This window comes from Hippopotamus amphibius, chromosome 1 (assembly GCF_030028045.1).
Source record: "Hippopotamus amphibius kiboko isolate mHipAmp2 chromosome 1, mHipAmp2.hap2, whole genome shotgun sequence".
NCBI classification, from domain to species: Eukaryota; Metazoa; Chordata; class Mammalia; order Artiodactyla; family Hippopotamidae; genus Hippopotamus; species Hippopotamus amphibius.
The window spans coordinates 56702955-56721703 of NC_080186.1; the positions used below are offsets into that span (position 1 = coordinate 56702955).

General features: G+C 38.5%; 1 protein-coding gene across 1 annotated transcript; it reads right to left on the reverse strand.

Moving 5' to 3' along the window:
- Positions 1-5159: 5159 nt before the first annotated feature.
- LOC130839590 (guanylate-binding protein 1-like) lies at positions 5160-16565 on the reverse strand. Its single transcript, XM_057713833.1, has 11 exons — positions 16473-16565; positions 14417-14616; positions 11957-12084; positions 10961-11070; positions 10481-10677; positions 9627-9869; positions 8499-8779; positions 7642-7854; positions 6890-6992; positions 6452-6645; positions 5160-5349 (listed from the first exon to the last, which is right to left on the reverse strand). The coding sequence occupies exons 2-11, from the start codon at positions 14604-14606 to the stop codon at positions 5233-5235; spliced, it is 1776 nt and encodes a 591-aa protein (XP_057569816.1). The 5' UTR covers positions 14607-14616; positions 16473-16565; the 3' UTR covers positions 5160-5232.
- Between the last annotated feature and the right edge of the window lie 2184 nt (positions 16566-18749).

Genomic DNA, 18749 nt, shown 5'->3' on the forward strand with positions numbered 1-18749 from the left:
GTTTTCTGACTCTTTTGTGGTTCCTTTGTTCTTTTGTTTTCTTCCTTTTTGATTTGTTGTTTTTTATAGTGGTATGCCTTGAGTCCTGTCTTTCTAACTTTTATGTGTCTACTAGAGGGTTTTCCCTTGTGGTTACCCTGAGGCTTACATGAGACATCTTATTTTTACCACACTGTATTTTAAGCTGATAACAACTTAACTTCACTTGCTTACAAAAACTCTACACTTTTCCGTCACCCTGCCACACCTCATGCTATTTATGTCAGACTTTATCTTTTTATATTGTGTATCTATGAACAAATTATTGTGTTATACTTTTAATAATTTTGTCTTTCAAGTTTTACATTAGAGTTACAAGTGATTATACACAATTATTACAGTACTCGAGTATTCTGAATTTGATTATATATTTACATCTACCAATGAGTTTTATACTTTCATATGTTTGCATTTTGTTACTTAGCATTCTTTTGTTTCTACTTGTAGAAGCCCCATTAGCATTTCTTGTAAGGCAGGTCTTGTGATGAAGAACTCCTTCAGCTTGTTTGTCTAGGAATGTCTTTATCCTGCCTTCATTTCTGAAAGACAGCTTTGGTGGGCATAATATTCTTGATTGGTATTTTTTCCTTTTAGCACTTTGAATGTATCATCCCACTGCATAATGTCTGTTGAGAAATCTGCTGATAACCTTATGGAGATCTCCTTGTATGTAATAAGTCACTTTTCCCCTGCTGCATTCAAAATTGTTTTTGAATTTTGAGAATTTGGCTCTACATTTCTGGGGGTAATATTCTTTGTTTCATCTTGTGTGAGCTCCTTAGAGTTTCATGAGTGTGGAAGTTCATTTCCCTCCTGAGACTTGAGAGTTTTCCAGACATTATTTCTTTAGATAAGCTTTCTGCCCTTATCTCTCTCTGCTCTCCTCTGGGACTCCAATAATGCATACATTTCTTTGCTTAATGATTTCCCATAGGTTTTGTATGTTTTCCTCGCTTTTCTTTTCTTTTTCTTTTTGGTCCTCTAACAGGCTAAGTTCAAATGACCTGTCTGCAAGGTCACTGATTCTTTCTTCTGAATGATTGAGTCTGATACTGAAGCTATTTAATAAATTTTTCATTCAGTTGTTGTATTCTTCAGCTGCAGAATTTTTTGGTCCTTTTCCATGGTTTTTATTTCTTTTATGATATTCTCATTTTGTTTATATATTATTTTCCTGATTTTTTAAGTTGCCTATCTGTGTTCTCTTGTAGCTTACTGAGTTTCTGTAAGTGTTTACTTAGAATTAGGAGTCAGGAAATTCATAGTTCTCCATTTCTCTAGAGTCAGTTACTGGAGATTTCCTTTGTTCCTTTGGTTGTGTCATATTTCTCTGATTCTTTTTGTTCCCTGTAGCTTTGCATTCGTATGTGTGTATCTGAAAGGACATTAACCTCTACCAGTCTTTATGGACTGATTGTATTTTAGCAGAGAAAGACATTCCCCAATCAGCCCAACTAGAGCTTCTATGAGCAACTCAAATGTTTTCTGAAGATATGCATTCTCCACTCCTCTCCCTCCCTTCTGAGGAAGAAGTTTCAGGCTTATACATACTCCAATTTCAGAGAATCATGTTTTCCAGGCACCTGCTGTAAGCTGGTTTCCCTTCTCCCTATAGCAGTGCTCTGGTAAGCTGCTATGTAGGATACACACTTCTGTCCTCTCCTTCTCTCCTGGGGAGATATTGCAGGCTTGTACACCTTCTCCCAATCCCACAGAGCTGTGCAGCCCACCGTAAACCTCCTGCTCCTTTTCCTGAGGTTATCGTACTGAAATACTGAGTCTCTGGGTGCAAGTTCCACGTCTCTCCCTCCCAGCTGATGGAGAAGATTCTGGATTATGTCTTTTCCCTGCCTACAGAGCCATTGCAGCTATTGAGAGCCACTGGCTGCTTTTTCCTATGGCAGTGTAATAAAATATTCATGACAGCATGTGCTGGAAGGGCAGGAGGCTGGGTCAAGCTCTACTTCTTTCCCTTCCTCTTGAAAGGGACGTCTCAAAATGGTGTGCCTTCTCTGAACCCTGCAGAGCCATGTGAGCTGCTGAGAGCTCCTGCCCCACCCCCCCTTTTCTGTTTGTTTTTAGCTTCTCCCAGGAGGCTGACCAACTTGGTTGCCTCAGAGCTCCCAGTGAGGGGAGACAGAAATAGATCTCTTGAGCAGCACTCCGAAAATCTAGGAAAGGTGGATGCTTGCTTCACTCATTCTTTGCCCCCAAGGGAAAAATTGTGAGCTGAGGGGATTTCTCTAAGTGCTGAGCTGTTCGGGCTTGAGGGAGAGGCTGATGTTAGTAAAGGAAAACTGCTCTTCTTACCCATTTCAGAGAGATTTGTCTCACTTTGTGCTCACTTGAGCTCTTGCCAATTCTTAACTGGATTCTGGAGCATATGATTAACGACTGGAGATCTCAAAAAGGTATTTTGGCCGCAAAAGCATTTTTAAAATATGTTCTTGTTAGGGGACAAGGGCTGGGACCTCCTGTTGCACTATCTTACTGATACCTTATCAGAATTTTTTTTTTACTACAAAATCAGTTTCTTTATAAGCTATAGGATTATTCAGCCCATTATTTCAACTTGGGTGGTTTTTTGTAAGTGTGTGCTTTTTGAGAAATTAGTCTGTTTCATCTAAGTTATTGAAATTATGCATCTACACTGATAATACTGTTGATAATTAGTGATAATCAGTGATAATGTTGCTTTTTAATTTATCTCTTAATATATCAAATATTAAAAACATTTATTAAATCTTTATATTTGTGTTTTTTAGTGCATACATTTTCACTGACCTAACTGATTATTGACACTGGACATGTGTAGGGCAGGGAGTTCTGCTATTTTGTCTGTATCTCAGTTTTTGGTGTGTTCCCTCCCTCTAGAACTATGGAGTTTATATTTCCTTTATAAACCCATAGAAGAAAAATGACCAACCTGTCACTTAAACAGGGAAGATATTCTTCTCTATGCTAAAAAGAATTTTGACACAGAAACCCCAGAAGGCTCAGCAAATGTAGGCCCTAACATGTGGTAGCTTTGGTAGATTCAAAGTGTATAACATTGAATTGTCCTTTTCTTGTCATTATAGCACTCAATGACCCATCTCAGATCTACTATATCAGAAAGTCAGGGGAAGGGTAGGGGCCATAGAATCTTTGTATTTAATACATTTATTTTAATGCACAGCTAGATTGAGGACCACTGTTGAAAGCAACATGGCTCCCTGGGAAGAGAGCTATATTTTGTTCCTGGAGATATTATAGAAAAAGCATTAAACCAGAAGTCAGATGATTTGGAATCTGGTATAGAAACTCATGCTACCAACCTAGAGAGGAAGTTACTTAATTTAGTTTAGCTTTAATTTGCTTATTTTTAAATGATTAACAAACCACTACTTGGTCTTGAAGGCAGAGTTATTCTATTCTATGGTGAAGTTTCATCAACTAATAAACATGTATTTGACTTACTCCTTTCTTGGAGCTCAGCTTGGGAAATACAAAGTATATCTACATAAACACTCCATCTAATATGCTGTTGGTCTCACGTGGTCCCTTATGAAGTTGCAGTTTGAGTAAAGAAGTACTGCTTATAAGCGCTTGCCCTACTGTGGAGAGAGGTGTTCTCCATCCTGATATGAGCAAAGGGGATTCAGTGGAGTAAAAGGTCCCAAGGCAACCAAAAAAAAACGCATGCTTGTTAATGTAGATTTAGTGGCATTAGCTGCTTCCCTGCTTTTCTCTCATTATGTAATATTTTGAAACACTGCATAATCTTTTCAAGATGCTAACATATACAATCTAATTTGTATGTTCCTTACAAATGCAAGGAACATAAGGCAGGTGCATAGAACTTTGACTAATGTTTCTAGTATATAAAGCAAGAGTCTGCAAACTATGGCTTCTGAGTGCCACCTGTTTTTGAAAACAGTGTATTCTTGGAACACAGCCATGCCCATCCATTTATGTTTCATCAATGACTGCTTTATGGCAGCATTCAGTGGCAGAGTCAGAGACCATATGGCTCACAAAGCCATCAATAGTTACTATCCCATCTTTTACAGTAAAGTTAGCCAACCATAGCTATATAAACTAAAACCTTATTTTTCTGGTTAAAAACTTTAAAAAATCAGAAATGTAAACTTCAATAAGGCATAATTTATATCCAGATTAAAAATAATTCTTAATCACTTTAAGAAATTTCAACCACATACCCAGGACTTTTGACAATTGTGACAAAGTCTATTGTAAGTAATATCAAGAGCATTATCTTACTGGTCAAAAAAAGTAAAAAACAACCCATAGTCTCTTTGGGGAAAATAAGCAGGCTTTCAAATATGACTCTTAAGAATTGGGAAAATATAGCCTAAACTTTAGGGTTATAAACAATCAAATAATAAATTTAGCTCAGTTTTCTAGCACATTATCTGTCATCATTTCAAGTTCATCTTTACAAATTATAAATTGCTACAAACACACCATGTATAATTGTCATCACGTTACTATGTTTAGTCCAATGTCACTTACCTAAAGTTCTAAAGAGCCCCATTAAAGTTATAATCTGGGTGAATTGAGCAAGAAGGGAAAGTTTCCTTCTTTAGCCCATTGATTTATGATCCAACTCATACTCATGCTAATGGTTTCTCCCATCTTCCTATGGAAACTCTGTAGAGTTTCTACATCACTATATAAGGTGATTTGCTTTCGCTTAGAATTCACCAGTAAGCACTGCCCATTCCCAGTGCCAGGAATCACATCATTGCTGACAGACTGTGCAGTCTTGAAACAATGGGACACTGTATACTGTCTTCACTAAGAAGCTAGAATGGTTGACCTTGAAATTGGAAACTGTTGTGCACTTGGCCAAACTCATGACCAACTATGTCCCAAGTCTTTAATCTGAGACTTTACTCAGTATCCACTTGTCCAGGTAGTGGTCATCTGGAAGAAGAAGCTCCAGGATGGTACCAGATTTTGATACCTCCTGGGTTGGCACAGAGGTAAAATGCATCTTGTTACACAGTTTACAATATTGTGAGGTAGATGGACATGATTACAATATAGTACTGCATGTCTTTGCAAATTTTTAGTATAGTAAAAATGCAAAACGTAAATATTAGCAAGTGTGGTGACATTTTTCTTAATTTTAAACTGCTTGATTAATACGTCAGATGAGTGACCAGAAAAGCTCTATTCTTTAGTTCTTTAGCTTAGGGAACAATAATTGTTTCGTTCTTGCATCTTCTTCTTGAGATTCTTTATTTCTTGATGAAGTCGTGTGTTCTTTTCTTGGAATCCTTCCTGTAGTAGTTGGGCCTGTTCCTAAAAAAGTGCAAGTGGCGGCTGAATAACGTGTAGCATTAAGTAAATCTCTAACTTCTATCTAGTTTCCACATTCATAGATTTTTAAAAAATATTTAATTTCTTCTTGAAATGTTCTCTACCATTAATTTCATTATACTTTCTCTTGGGCCTTCCAGCTCTGTGATTACTTTTTCTGAGTCTCCTTGAGTTAAGAAAGATTTGGGGGTTATATCTCCCAATATGTTGCTGAACCTAAACTACCAGTCTTAATGTTTTATCCCATTAATTGTACACAGACTTTGTGGGCAATCTTGATGAAAAATTTGGTTTCAAATCTTATCTATACATTTTGAGTTTTTTATACTCAAACATACACATGTAACACAGAAATAAATGAAGAATTTTCAAAATCTGTTGCAGTGTCTTAATCTTAGATCAGGGAATTTGATCCAAGCTTCCACAACTTGGTGGCAAGGGAAGCAAAATATAGGTAAGGGAATCAGGGCCCCGGACTGATCATACTGGATCTCTGCACACAATTCCCAACTCAACACACACTAGGAGCAGGGCATAGAAAACTGGTAGGAGTGACAGACTGACACAATGGTGTGAGAGTTAAGGAGTCCTTCTGCTTATGAAGGTTCTCTTGGAGCTAAAAGTCATACCAGGTCTGACAGAGAAAATATTTGTGGATGCCTCTAAGTGATGAAGACAGTTCAGATATCTTCCTAAGCACTGTCATGCTATAAAAGTTAATTTAGTCTCCTCTGAAACTCTGTTTCATATCCTAAGCAATGAGAACATAGCGGTTTTTGCTTCATATAGTACTAAGCAAGAGATGTGGATAAGACCTTTTTTATAATGCCTAGCAGATAATAGCTACCATGATTGGCAGGTATAATGCTAAAGGACTTGGTGTGACTAACTGCAAATAAAAGCTTTTAACAACCAGACATTGTAGGGGCCATTTCAGGCCAGCAGATAGAGATTGAAAAGTACAAGTGGGCAAGCAAGGTCCTTCTTCTGGGCTTCATGTTCTCACTGCCATGCCACGCTTGTGAACAGGGAGAGTGGGGAGAAAACAGAATAACAGGAATCTCAAGGTGATGCAATTAAATACCTGAAGTTTGAGAGCGAGAGTTCTCTCTTGCTCTTTCAGCAACTGGACCCTATCCTTCTCCATCTTCTCAGTCAGTTGTTTCACATGTTCCTGGTAACTCTTTTCTTTCTGTTCCATCATCTGCTGGTTCTTTGTTTGCATTTCCTGCAGCATTTTTGCTGCAGCCTGTGCAGATTCAGCTTTCACGCGTTCCACTGTCAGGAGGAAAAGGAAAAGAAAAATGTATGTGGATGACCATTTTGCTCCTTTCTTCCATGTACACTTACCTGTCACTGTTGCTACTGACTGCATACACCCTACTCAGAAATGACTTTAGCAAGTAAAAGGCATTTTTTTTTCTCATCTTGCTATAGTTTAAGGGTTCTGTGTTCACCCAGATGAATAGTTAGCGCTTTCAAGATCTTTCGAGGCTATCTAGTCTCTTGACTCGCTCCTCACCTTCAATCAACTTTTCCTTCTCTGAGAGAGTCTGGTCTGTCTGTAGAATTGCATCCATTACAGACTCCTTGGACTTCAAGTAGACCTGAAGAATCTCTTCAGCCTAGGACCCAGAAAAAATGGGGTTAGTAAGAGGAAATGGCTGTAAGCACTTATTCCTATTTGCCCACCATCTTTCCCTCTAGGAATTGCTCCTCTTGGCCCGGGCGTGCCTGGTGGTCAGGATTCCCTGTCACTGGGTTGAGCACATGTTCCAGGCTGCCCAAGCATGACACTGTCCTGAGCAGAATCCTTTATAAGAGATTGATATAGATATAAATAGTGATTTTCTGTTCTTTTAGACTGAGGGCTCTAATTTTGGAGCTGTTGGTGCTGTGGTCCCACATGGGGTGAGCTTGTTGGAGAATGAAGCCATCATGGCAAAAGCAGATCAGAAGAAAGCGGGTGGAGGGAGAGTGGGAGGGAGGAAAGTGTGGGGTTGAGGGGCGCAACAGGCAGAGAGATAAATGATGACATTACTTGAAATTTTGGATATATCTGATGGCCCAATTTATACCTCGGTTGTTACCTGAGTGCAGTCTCTTGGATGAGCAGATAGGATATATCTGGTATAACAGACTCCCAGTATGTGTTTTTGGAATGAGAGCATGAATCCTGTCAGTTCTGTAATTACGCATCTGTGTGCAATACACTTGGTCACACTGCTGTTTCAAGGGGCATGTCAGCAGCTTCCCAGAATTAATTTTGGTTACCTGTATTCCCTTCCTGGGCTGCTCAAGATACTTTTTCTTCAGCTCTTGTATCTTCTCAATGAAGAGGCGATAGCCTCCTGGTTTAGAATAAATCCCCTGTCTCACACCTTCTTCTAGAGGACCAAAAATATCCTTAAGTAAAGCTGAGCAATGATCTGATGATGCTTTAAGATTCTGGTCACAAAAGCCATCTCGCTTTTTGTCTAGTTGGGCCTTTAATGTAAAAAATAAGAAGTAAAAAGAATAGTGAAAAGATGTTAAGTTGATCTCAGAATTTTTGGAAAGACTTCTCATAAAAGTGAAAATAAAAAAGGTCTGTGACCCCCTAGAAGAACTTAGAGGCCCTCAGCAAAACCATATCCTTCCTCCTGATCCTGCCTTTCTACACAAGTCCCTTTCACCATGGGGGTGACCTTCAGAGCAGAGATTACTAGCTTTATGCTATACCTTTGGAGGTGATTTTCAAACTGGAGCAGTGATTGCACATGAAATAAATGTGGCTCAACATAAGCCTGTTCATGGTAACTAAGACTAAAATTTTCTTTGATTTTGGCCAGAATATCAATGAGTCTGATAACAGTGAGCATGTCATTTGATTAGAAGCTCTGATTGTTACTTACATGCATGTAATGAAATTATAGGGAAGATTATTTATTCATGAAAGAAAAAAGTTTCAATGCATCCTAATAAAGTATACCAATAAGAATTTCTTCCTCTTGTGATAATAACACATAGTGTTTGTCACCATTTAAAAGTCTAGTAAAAATTGCTTTTCTCAAACTGAGCACCCGTTTCATTTTCTAATAGTACTTTACTTTCCAAGAGCCTAATCCTAGTAAATTTAAGAAAAAAATTACCCCTAGTTCTTTTTGAAATACATGGTCTATATCTTTGAAGGACCTCTTCATGAAGACTTCAATGGCCTCCTTCTCACTGGCCCTGTGCAGGTCCAGCAGCTCCTGGAGGGTTTCCGTGGGCAGCTGCAGCTTCTGGCCCATCTGCTGGTCATAGTGGGCAATGGCCTTTTGCACTGCGGCTGAGTTCTCAATCTCGGCTAAGGCCAGGACTGCATTCTCCATGCAGGGCACATCCCCACTACTGATGGCATTGACATAGGTCTGCACCAGGGTCTCTAGACCTGCAAATAGAGAACAAATGATGATGTTTATTATAGGTGGAGTGAGGAAACTTTCTATTCTGTGTAATTCTGATGATGTCTATTACCAACCATTTGCCTTACAGCATCAGTGTCCTCAGCATCACCTGCAAACTGGCTAAAAATGCAGACTCTCAGCCTCTGCCCCAGTTCCACTGACTTAGACCCTCATGTCTGGCAGGAACCTCAGGTGGTACATATGCACATCAAAGGTTGAGAACATCTGTTCTAGATCGCCTAGGCCTGTGTTTATTGAGTGTATTCACTTCACCCCCAAGCACTGTTAGGACAGAAACCATATCCCTCTCATTTATGTCTGTATCATGAGCCCTGGTAGGTCCATGGGAAACATTTAATTAATATTTGTGGAACAAATCAAAAGGAGTCCTTTTGTTTATTCTGGCAAAGTTCTGGACAACTTTCTGTGATGGTGGAAATGTTTTGTATGTTCTGTCCAGTGTGGTAGCCACTAGACACGTGTAGCTGTGAGCCCTTGAGACATAGCTGTGTGATCATAATGTTAAATTTCCCTGATTTTAATTCATTTACATTTAAATTTTGATAGCTGCACTTTTCCATAGACAACCATATTGGACAGGGCAGGTCCAGTTTACTAGGACAATTTTAAGCTCTTTTTTTCTTTAGCCTTTTCTATCTTTTCTCACCTAAGAAATTTGACTAATAAAACCTGTTAGATGTGTTGCTGCCATCTTGAATTCAGCGCAATAATAGCAGTAGGTGTGCATTTTTCAGAGCTGAAGCCAGGTGGATGTTATTACACCATCCTTTAGTCTTAACAGTGAGAGTAGAGACTGGGAAGAGGACTCACGAGGTCCATTGACTTTGACGTCTCCTGAAAGAGTTTTCGTTTTGGAATTGCTGAAGATGTAGGAACAGAAGACTGCAGCTTGTTGCACAAATTCGGAGTCCAGATCATCATCACACAGTTCCTCAAGCTGGCCCAGTTTCTTCCTACTAGTGGGCCGATCAAAGATAAAGCATTTCTTGTTTGGGAAGAACTGCCGGATACAGAGTCGAGGCAGATTAAAATTTTTATCTTTTTGATTGGTACCTGGAGGAAGGTAAAAAGAATTTGCCTAATATAGGTGCTTGCAAACTTTCTCCATAAAGGGCCAAACAGTAAATATTTCAGGCTTTGCAAGCCAGATGGTCTCTTTTCCAAGTACTCAGTTCTATTATTGTAGCATGAACGCAGGCATAGACAATCTATAAATGAATGGGCATAGCATTATTCCAATAAAACCTTATTTACCAAACCAGCTGGTAGGCTGAATTAGACATTATTTGCCTGTGGGCCATCCTTTACCAACCTCTAGACTAGTGCACGGTTCATGCTTTTATTTATTTTCTTCCAATAAATGACCTATTCTACTCCATATTCTTCAGTTAATTACAGCATCACAAGCCCTAGGCAGGGAGATAATATCAATCTAATCACAGCACAGGGAAAGGTGAAAGAAAAAGAAACTTGTTCTTAGAACAGGGAGAAAATAATTTAAAATTGAATCTATTAATTCAGTTAGTAAACAAGCATGAATTCTTAGTAATCGCCCCCTGAGAAGAAATAAAAACCATAGATATAAGAAAACAGCTGATAGAAAACGAAAGAATGATAGTTTTCCGTGTTTTGTCATCCCATTTACCACCTCTAAGTCTCCTGACCTTTCCTAAGCTTGAGTGAATTCTGCAGGTACTCGTCTGCTGTGATGGATTGCCCATCTGCTTCCAAGTCTAGGGAGAAATCCCTCAGTGTCCACACAAAGTCTGGAAAGAAGCTCACAAAGTCAGCTGAATCCTCAAACCCATCCACGTCAGGTGAGGATTTTGCCCTAATTCTATCTGTGAGTTCCGTCACATAGCTGAGTAGCAAGTTAAGGAAAACTGGCATGAAAGAACAGTGCCCCGATCCTACATTAGTTCCACATACAAAACCTTTGTTTTGCCTTTGTTCTTAACCCAAGTATCAATTCTTCAGTAGGTACTGATATGTAAGATTTTTCCCCTGCCCTTGAATTATTTTTTAATGTTTCTCTTTTTGTGCTTTATTCACCAGGATTCACAGTTAGGCAGCTGTTTTTTTTTTTTTTTTAAATATTGGTCTCCCTTCTGACTTTCATGCTGTTTGGAACCCGAAAAGGATACTGCAGTTGGTCCATGGCCTGCTGGTTGATGGTTCCCATACTGTTGTACACAAAAGTGCTGCTCAGGAGTATTGCTAGAGCAAAGATCCAGGAGTCATTCTGGTTGTCGCCCTGGAAATCAGAGCACATTTGAACCAGGATTATGTTTCATTCTTATGGCACTTTCCAGATCGGCAGTAGTAAAAGAATGCTCATTTAATTAGAGTGTTTTTTAGACTAACGACCTCTATGAGAAAACCAAATCCAAACAAAAATGATTATTAGTAGGACTGGAACTTTGAATAGTTTTCTGATTAGTGATTTTGGTTTAGCCTGATTCTCACTAGCCCCTCTTATGATCATTGGTAGATAATTGCAAACAGTCCTTGTTGGTGGGTATTCTAAGGACTTAAATATAATTTAAATTTAAACTTTTCTTTTTATTTTTACAGAACAATTGCCTTAATGTAAACGTAATAATATATGTATCTATCTCACTGAGCAATGGTTTTGCATCTAATGCTTTCCGTTACTTATCTTTTAAATACTTAAAACAATATTGTGAGGCAAATGTAGATCTAGTACATCTGTTTTACAGATCGGAAAGCTGAGGTTAGAAGAGGTCAAATAATTTGCTAAGGTCACTGAGTTACTGAGAGACTTTAAATTTAAAGTCAAGGTATGAGACTTAAGAACGTAAATCCTTAACAAACGTTCTTTGCAGCATAAGATTCGTTACGTTGAATTTATTTGTACTCCCTTTATCCAGGGTTAACTGGCTTAGCTTACAGCCTTTTAATAATTAGAATACTGTCTACTGACCGCTATGGTCTTCTTCTAGCATTCTACCTTATGAATATTTTCCTGCCCTCTGGTTGCTGAATTGGGTCTCATGGCATGTAAACAGAAATGAAAAAACCTGGTTAAGTGCAAGGTCATATTAAAAAAAAAATTAAATACTTGTAGAGAATATTCAGACATGAGGGGTTTCGTTCAAATTTGAATCCTCAGTCCTTACCTTCTCCACATCCCCTAGGCCCTCAGTGTCAAGCAGAACTAGAGTACGGTTTGGCTTCTTGGGATGAGGCACACACCACATCCAGATGCCCTTCGTGTGAGACTGCACCGTGGAGCCCAGAGAGAAGCCTGCAAGGGGGTGGGGGAGAAGAGAGGGTGGCGTTTTAATATCAGGTGGTGTTGGAAATTTAGATGAAAGTTAACAAAATCAAGTTTAGGAGAGAGAACCCAAACCACAACCAGTATTAATCTTACTTACAATCAAAGAAGCAGGGAAATTAGAATAGCAAATACATGAAAAGACTCAATATTTTCATGATAAAAAGAATCAATAAACTAGAAATAGAAGGAAACTATCTCAACATGATAAAGGTCATATAAAAAACCCACTGCCAACATTATACTCAGTGGTGAAAGACAGAAAGCTTTCCTTCTACAAAAATTAACCAAAATGGATCAAAGACCTACATGACACTCCTAGAAGAAAACAAAGGAGAAAAACTTCACAATATTGGATTTGACAATGATTTCTTAGATATAATACCAAAAACATAAACAACAACAATAAAAATGACATGTTAGACTTCATCAACGTTAAAACTTTTTTGTGAAAGGAAACTATTAACAGAGTTAAATAGGTAACACACAGAATGGGAGGAAATATTAGCTAGTTGGGAATCTGATAAAGGATTGATATCGAGTATACATGAAGAAGTCCTACAATGCAACACAAATAAGCAAATTAAAGATCAACCCAATTAAAAAATGAGCAAAGGACTTGAATAGACATTTCTCCAAAGAAATTATTCAAAAGACCAATAAACACGTGAAAATATGCTCAACATCACTAGTCATTAGGGAAGTACAAAGCAAAACCACAATATCTTGTAACAACCTGTAGTGGAAAATAATCTGAAAAATATATGTATAACTGAATCACATGGCTGTACACCTGAAACTAACACAATATTGTAAATCAACTGTACTCAAAAAAAAAAGCAGCGTAACATAGTTTAGATCTTATGTGAATCCTGAAAATTAACTGATATTTATAAGGAAATTGGAAAATTTAACACTGAAGGAATTTGATAATATTAAAGAATTTTTATTTTAAAAAAACCCACAATGAGATACTACTTCACACCCATTAGAATGGCCACTATCAAAAAATCAAAAAATAACAAGTGTTGGTGAGAATGTGGAGAAATTAGAACCACTGTGTGTTACTTGTGGGAAGGTAAGATGGTTTCTGTGGAAAACAAAATGGTGATTTCTTAAAAAATTAAACATAGAATTATCATATGATCCAGCAATTCCACTTCTTTGTTTTTCCTTCCCCCCCCCCATGTTTATTGAAGTATAATTGCTTTACACTGTTGTGCTATTTTATGCTCTACAACAAAGTGAATCAGCTGTATTTTTACATATATCCCCATATCCCCTCCCTTTGAGCCTCCCTCCCACCCTCCGTATCCCATTCCTCTAGGTCATCACCAATCATCGAGTTGATCTCCCTCTGTTATGCAGTTGCTTCCCAATTTTACATTTGGTAGTGTATATATGTCAATGCTACTCCACTTCGTGGTATATACCCAAAAGAAGTGAAAGCAGGGACTTGAGCAGATATCTGTATACCCATGTTCTTAGTAACATTATTCATAATAGCCAAAATGTGGAAGCAACCCAAATGCCCATCAACAGATGAATGGATAAACAAATCAGTATGCACATACAATTATTTAGCCTTAAAAAGGAAGAGAATTTTGACACATCTACAACACTGATGAACCTTGAAGATGTTATGCTAAGTGAAATAAGGTAATCATGAAAGGACCAATAATGTATGATTTCCCTTATATGAGATTCCTAGACCAGTCAAATATATAGACAGTGTAGAATGGTGGTTGTCAAAGGCTGGGGCATTATTGTTTATTGGGGTACAGCGTTTCTGTTGGGGGAAACTTAAGGAGATGGATGTTGGTGATGTTTATACAATAGTGTGAATTTACTTAATGCCACAGAATTTTTAAAAATGATAACAGCGGTAAATTTTACGTTATGTGTATCTTACAACAGTTAGCGAATAGAAAAGAAAAAGGAAATAACCAACACAGTTTTAAATATTTTTTAAATCTTAAAGATCAGTGGAAACTTGCTCTAACTACATGAACATTTTTGTGAATGTCTTGTAATTTATTGTTACATACATTACTTATTTTTCATTACTGCATTAGTTTGTCTAGGAAAGGAACAATTTATGCTTTTAAAGGAGAGACTAAGGCAAAGTGCAAAGAGTGGTGAGCCAGTTCTTTCAGGTCATAGCGAAGATAACCGTAAACTGAAAGTTAGCTTTCAATATTCCTCGCAGGTCTCTAAGTTCCTCTCCCCACATCACTGTCCTCCATGCTGGGAGTGCGGGTGGACAGAAGGGACTTGGCTGGGCTTTGCCGGTGCCACTCACCCTTGTTCTTCCCAGCCAGCTTGTTCATCAGGTAGGATTTGCCAGTGCGGTAGGGGCCCACGATAGCCACCACCACAACGGGCTGCTTAATGGCAGACAGGATCTTCAGAGCTTTCGGATTAACCAACAGTCTCCCGTTAGTGTTCTCAATGAGGCACTCTGGGCCTGACATGTGGGTCTCTGAGGCCATGTTCCCTTGTCTGCAAGGGACAAGATGGCATGAATTAGAATTTCCAGTCTAAACAGATCAAGAGCTTTCACCAGGTTATTTTGCATTCAGAAGGAGGAATCATAAAATCCCCCAACATGACCAAGTTTTGTGTCAACAGTGAGATAGATGAGGGAAAGACATTTTAGAAAGTTACAGAAGTATTAGCAAAGTAGTCCATTAAAAACATTGATATGACAGTGACTTATCAACATTCAACCACCCTCATGAACAAAATCTTCCATTTAGTTTACCATGGAAAACTTCCCTTTTGGATTCTCATTTAAAAATTTATACTAGACATTAAATGTAAAATAGAATAGGATTCAGAGAGATTTGTTGTACATCCTGGCTAAGTGTGAGAAATTCAGTATTTATTTATTACTAATTCTTACTATGAATAAAGAATTTCATGAATAAATGTTATCACTTGATATATGTCTCTGAACAATTTCCAGTGATCTTAAATATGTTTTTTTTTTTTCTCACTAGTTTTCCTTATCTTTACTGGAATATAGGTCCACGGAACTCACACTGCTATTCTAGAAGTAGAACTTTAGCAAATTTTATAAAAATATGTGACCTTGTGAAACGTGTGGCTAGGGATCCTTCCAAAACCTTGGTATGGGCTTGTGGAAGATAGGGGCTCTGAAACTTAGAATTCATCAGCTTCAAAATAAATTAGCTTCCAACTAAGTGGGGGTAAACTGCACAACTGCAAATAGTGCATGTTGCTAAAAATCATATTTTTGTGTGTGTGTGTGTGTGTGTGTATGTAAAGGAACAAAAGACAATGAAATAAAGATGAAAAGATCAGGAGAGCTACAGAAGAAAGTTGTTGAAAGAAAATATCTTATTTCTAGCCATATACTTCCAAGTTTTCTGTTTTGTTCTTTTTTGCATTTTGTTGAGGAGAAGTAGAAGCGGGAAGAAGAGGAAGAGTTGGGGTGAGAAGAGAGGGATGGGTCGGAAAAAGAGAGGGGAAGCTGAAAAGAAGAGAGAACTCTCAGACAAGTAGCTGATGAATGAACCTAGTGCCAAGTCAAGGAATTCAGGGGAAGAGTTTCCAGAAGGCAAGATCAAAACTCCTTGAGAGCACGGAGAGAGTGAAGTAAACAAAGATGGTGCCTTTAGTGCTGGACTACAGTAGATTCTTTAAAGAGGAAGCATTTTAGTAAAGTGGTGGGGCTGAATTCTGCTCCTAAGGGGTAAGGAGTGAGTTGACACCAAGCAATTGGATCTAATGCACCTGCACTATTTCGAAAAGGAGAAGTCCACTTTGAAACAAAGTTCCAATGTAGAACTGAAGAGTATGGTGCTTTCATGAATCTACATCTTTCACTCTAGGTTTCAGTTTTTCCTTTGTCTTTAACAATGTCAAGTGGCTGTTTCCACTGCATCTCATTTACTATTCATTCCTTCTCATGAAAATAACATATTTGTCACCCTTTCAGTTTCTTAGCTGCAGTCGAATCAGTATTGAGCAAGTTGTATGAACAACAATGGTAATTTAATTGTGTCCCCAGTCAACACAGACATCAGCAAAGAGAAAGACAATCCTAATGCATTTCAAGCTCTTAGATTAGCCCCGTGTCCCTGGTGCCTAATTCCGCAGGAGCACAGTAATGACCCAGGGATATGCTGCCACCTGATAACACCAGGATCTCGTGTTGCACGTCAGGTTCAGCTGCAGCCTATCTTGATGCTGGTCATTTTTTAGAAAACCAGCTAACCCTTAAAAATCCCTTCCCACCCCTGCACTAATCTTAACATAGTCTCCTTTTCCCAGAGCAAGGCTGCTTTAGCATTGGAGAGAAAGCTGCTTTGAGGAAAAAGAAGAGTTCTTACCTGCTTTCTTCTCAGTTTAGGTGGAGTGGTTCTGTAACTTCTCTTTCTCTCACTAGATGGTTAGACTTTTATTTCATCCACCCAGTGTCCTGCGGCTTGCCTGATTTCCTTTAAAGAGCAGACAGTTAGAAGAAGTAAAGCAACCTCTGTAACAGATTTAGAGTAATATGAAACTGAAAGCACTGAGAATAAAGCAATGACTCAAACATAAAAGGAACTTTTGAAGCTATCCTAGTAGGAGGGAACATGAATTTGACACTATTTCTCAACTAGAACCTTCACATTAATTTTTTGAAAGACATCTTAGAAACCATCTGATGTTTTAAAAAGTGTCTATTAGATGCTTAAATATAATGGAAAATATCTCAGGATTGGGGGTCAGTTTGGGAAACCTAGAATGAGGAAGCATATTTGTAGGTTTAATTTCTTTAAATAACGGACACATTTGCAGTGGACCTGGCTCCTCATTTGTCCATGCCGTGGGTGAGGAAAAGGACACATCTTACACATTCGTGAACACACAGCACCTGGAACTTAATACCCAATGCACAGACAGGAAGAGGCTCCTGTGTTACACGTGTTCCAGGCTCAGTGCTGACTGCTCTACATGGGTTAAATAACTGATATCTCATAACAAACATTTCCCCACCATTTTATAGAAACTGAGGCACTGGAAGATTTAATGTCTTGTCCCAAATCACAGCACCGTAAATAATCTGAACTGAATCATTCTTGATTCCAAACCCTCTTGTTAAGCCACTTCACTATACTGCCTTTCCATGTTTGCGCAGTGAGTAGCAGAAGTAACCGTATTATTTCCTGATTGCTTTCTAAGAGGTACATATGTTACATGTCTAATTCAATCCTGACTACAGTCATGCAGAATAAGTGGCTTTGTCTCCATCTTACAGTGGAAACAAGGAGGCCTGAGGGAGGGTAAAATAATACGCCTGTTCAAATTCATTCAGCAAGTCATAGAGGTGGGATGCGAATTTGAAACTCTCTTTACCCTTACACTATGCTTTTTCTCCCCTTGAACAATGCTTCTGAAGGAAGGAAGAGGGAAGTGAGGAGGAAGGGAGGTATTTACAAGTTTCGCTCCCGATCTCATGTGCGTAGGTGTTTCTCCACACCTGGAAGCCACTGTCTGAAGTTTAACAAAGTAGAATTAAGTACACTCTTTTCTTCCCCTCTTTGCCATTATCTTTTAAAGTGTCTCTGAGTAGTAGCACTTTAACTTGCTTTGAACAATATAATTTATCTGGGTCTTTCAGTTGCTGGAACACACTCAGGTTCCTCCTGTCTTAGTGGTCTGTGTACAGCAATTTGCTACATCTGAAACTTTCGTACCCCCAATCTTGGCAAGATTGGTTCCTTCTTATTCTACTGGTCTCAGCTAAATGGCATCTTCTCACTGATGTCTTCCATGAACATTAATCTCCATCCCATCACCTTGCTTTTTTGCCTTTTTTTTTCTCTTTTTTTTCTCCTTTCCCTATGACTACGTGAAATTCAAGTTCATAAAAACAGGGACCACATGTGTTCACAGATGTACCTCTAGCAATTAAAACAGGGTTTGTGACAGTGTGGGCAAAGCTGAAGCCTAAACGTTGGATTAAACGGAAAAGACTGCTATCCAAGGGCGTTGTGATCTTCCATGACAATGCACATCCACATCCTTCTGCCCACACTGTCAACACTCTGCAAATACTTTGTTTTGAGGTGTTAAAGCATCCTCCCTATAGTCCTGATCTTGCTCCATGGAACTTTCACCTGTTTGGTCCTCTGAAAGCAACCCTACAAGGATGAAGATTCACTTCTGGTGAAATGAAGACAGGGATGCATTTGTGGCTCGCAGCTCAGCCTAATGAGGGAATACTAAAGCTTGTTGACAGATGCAAAAAGTGCATTGAAAAGCAAGGAGCTTATGTTGAAAAATGGTGTATTTATCTTTTCTAAAAGTTAATTAAAATAAACTCTACCTCCAAAGTGAGGATAATTTTTGACTCACCCTCATACTATGACATTCTGGTTAGTCATTTTCTGAATTAAAAGTCTGTGGCTTTCCTCTACTTTTTCTCATGAGGAAGGGTTTTCTTATGTCAATTAAGGACAACTTGCAACTGTTTTACTGAACACATACCAGTAGAAAGTGAAAGCAGGGATAAACTTAGTTTCTCAGAAATCGACTAGATACTAGGAAACCAGCTCCTTCCTGAATAGTACCATGGGTTGTGTGCAGTTTCATGGCTTTTTTTTTTTTTTTAATGTCAGGCT

Coding starts and splice junctions, on each gene's coding strand:
- LOC130839590 (XM_057713833.1), bottom strand. CDS start 14,606: ATGGCCTCAGAGACCCACATGTCAGGCCCAGAGTGCCTCATTGAGAAC. Junction 11,071..11,956: donor GCCTAGGGGATGTGGAGAAG/GTAAGGACTGAG, acceptor TCTGATTTCCAG/GGCGACAACCAGAATGACTC. Junction 8,780..9,626: donor CGTCAAAGTCAATGGACCTC/GTGAGTCCTCTT, acceptor CTCTATTTGCAG/GTCTAGAGACCCTGGTGCAG.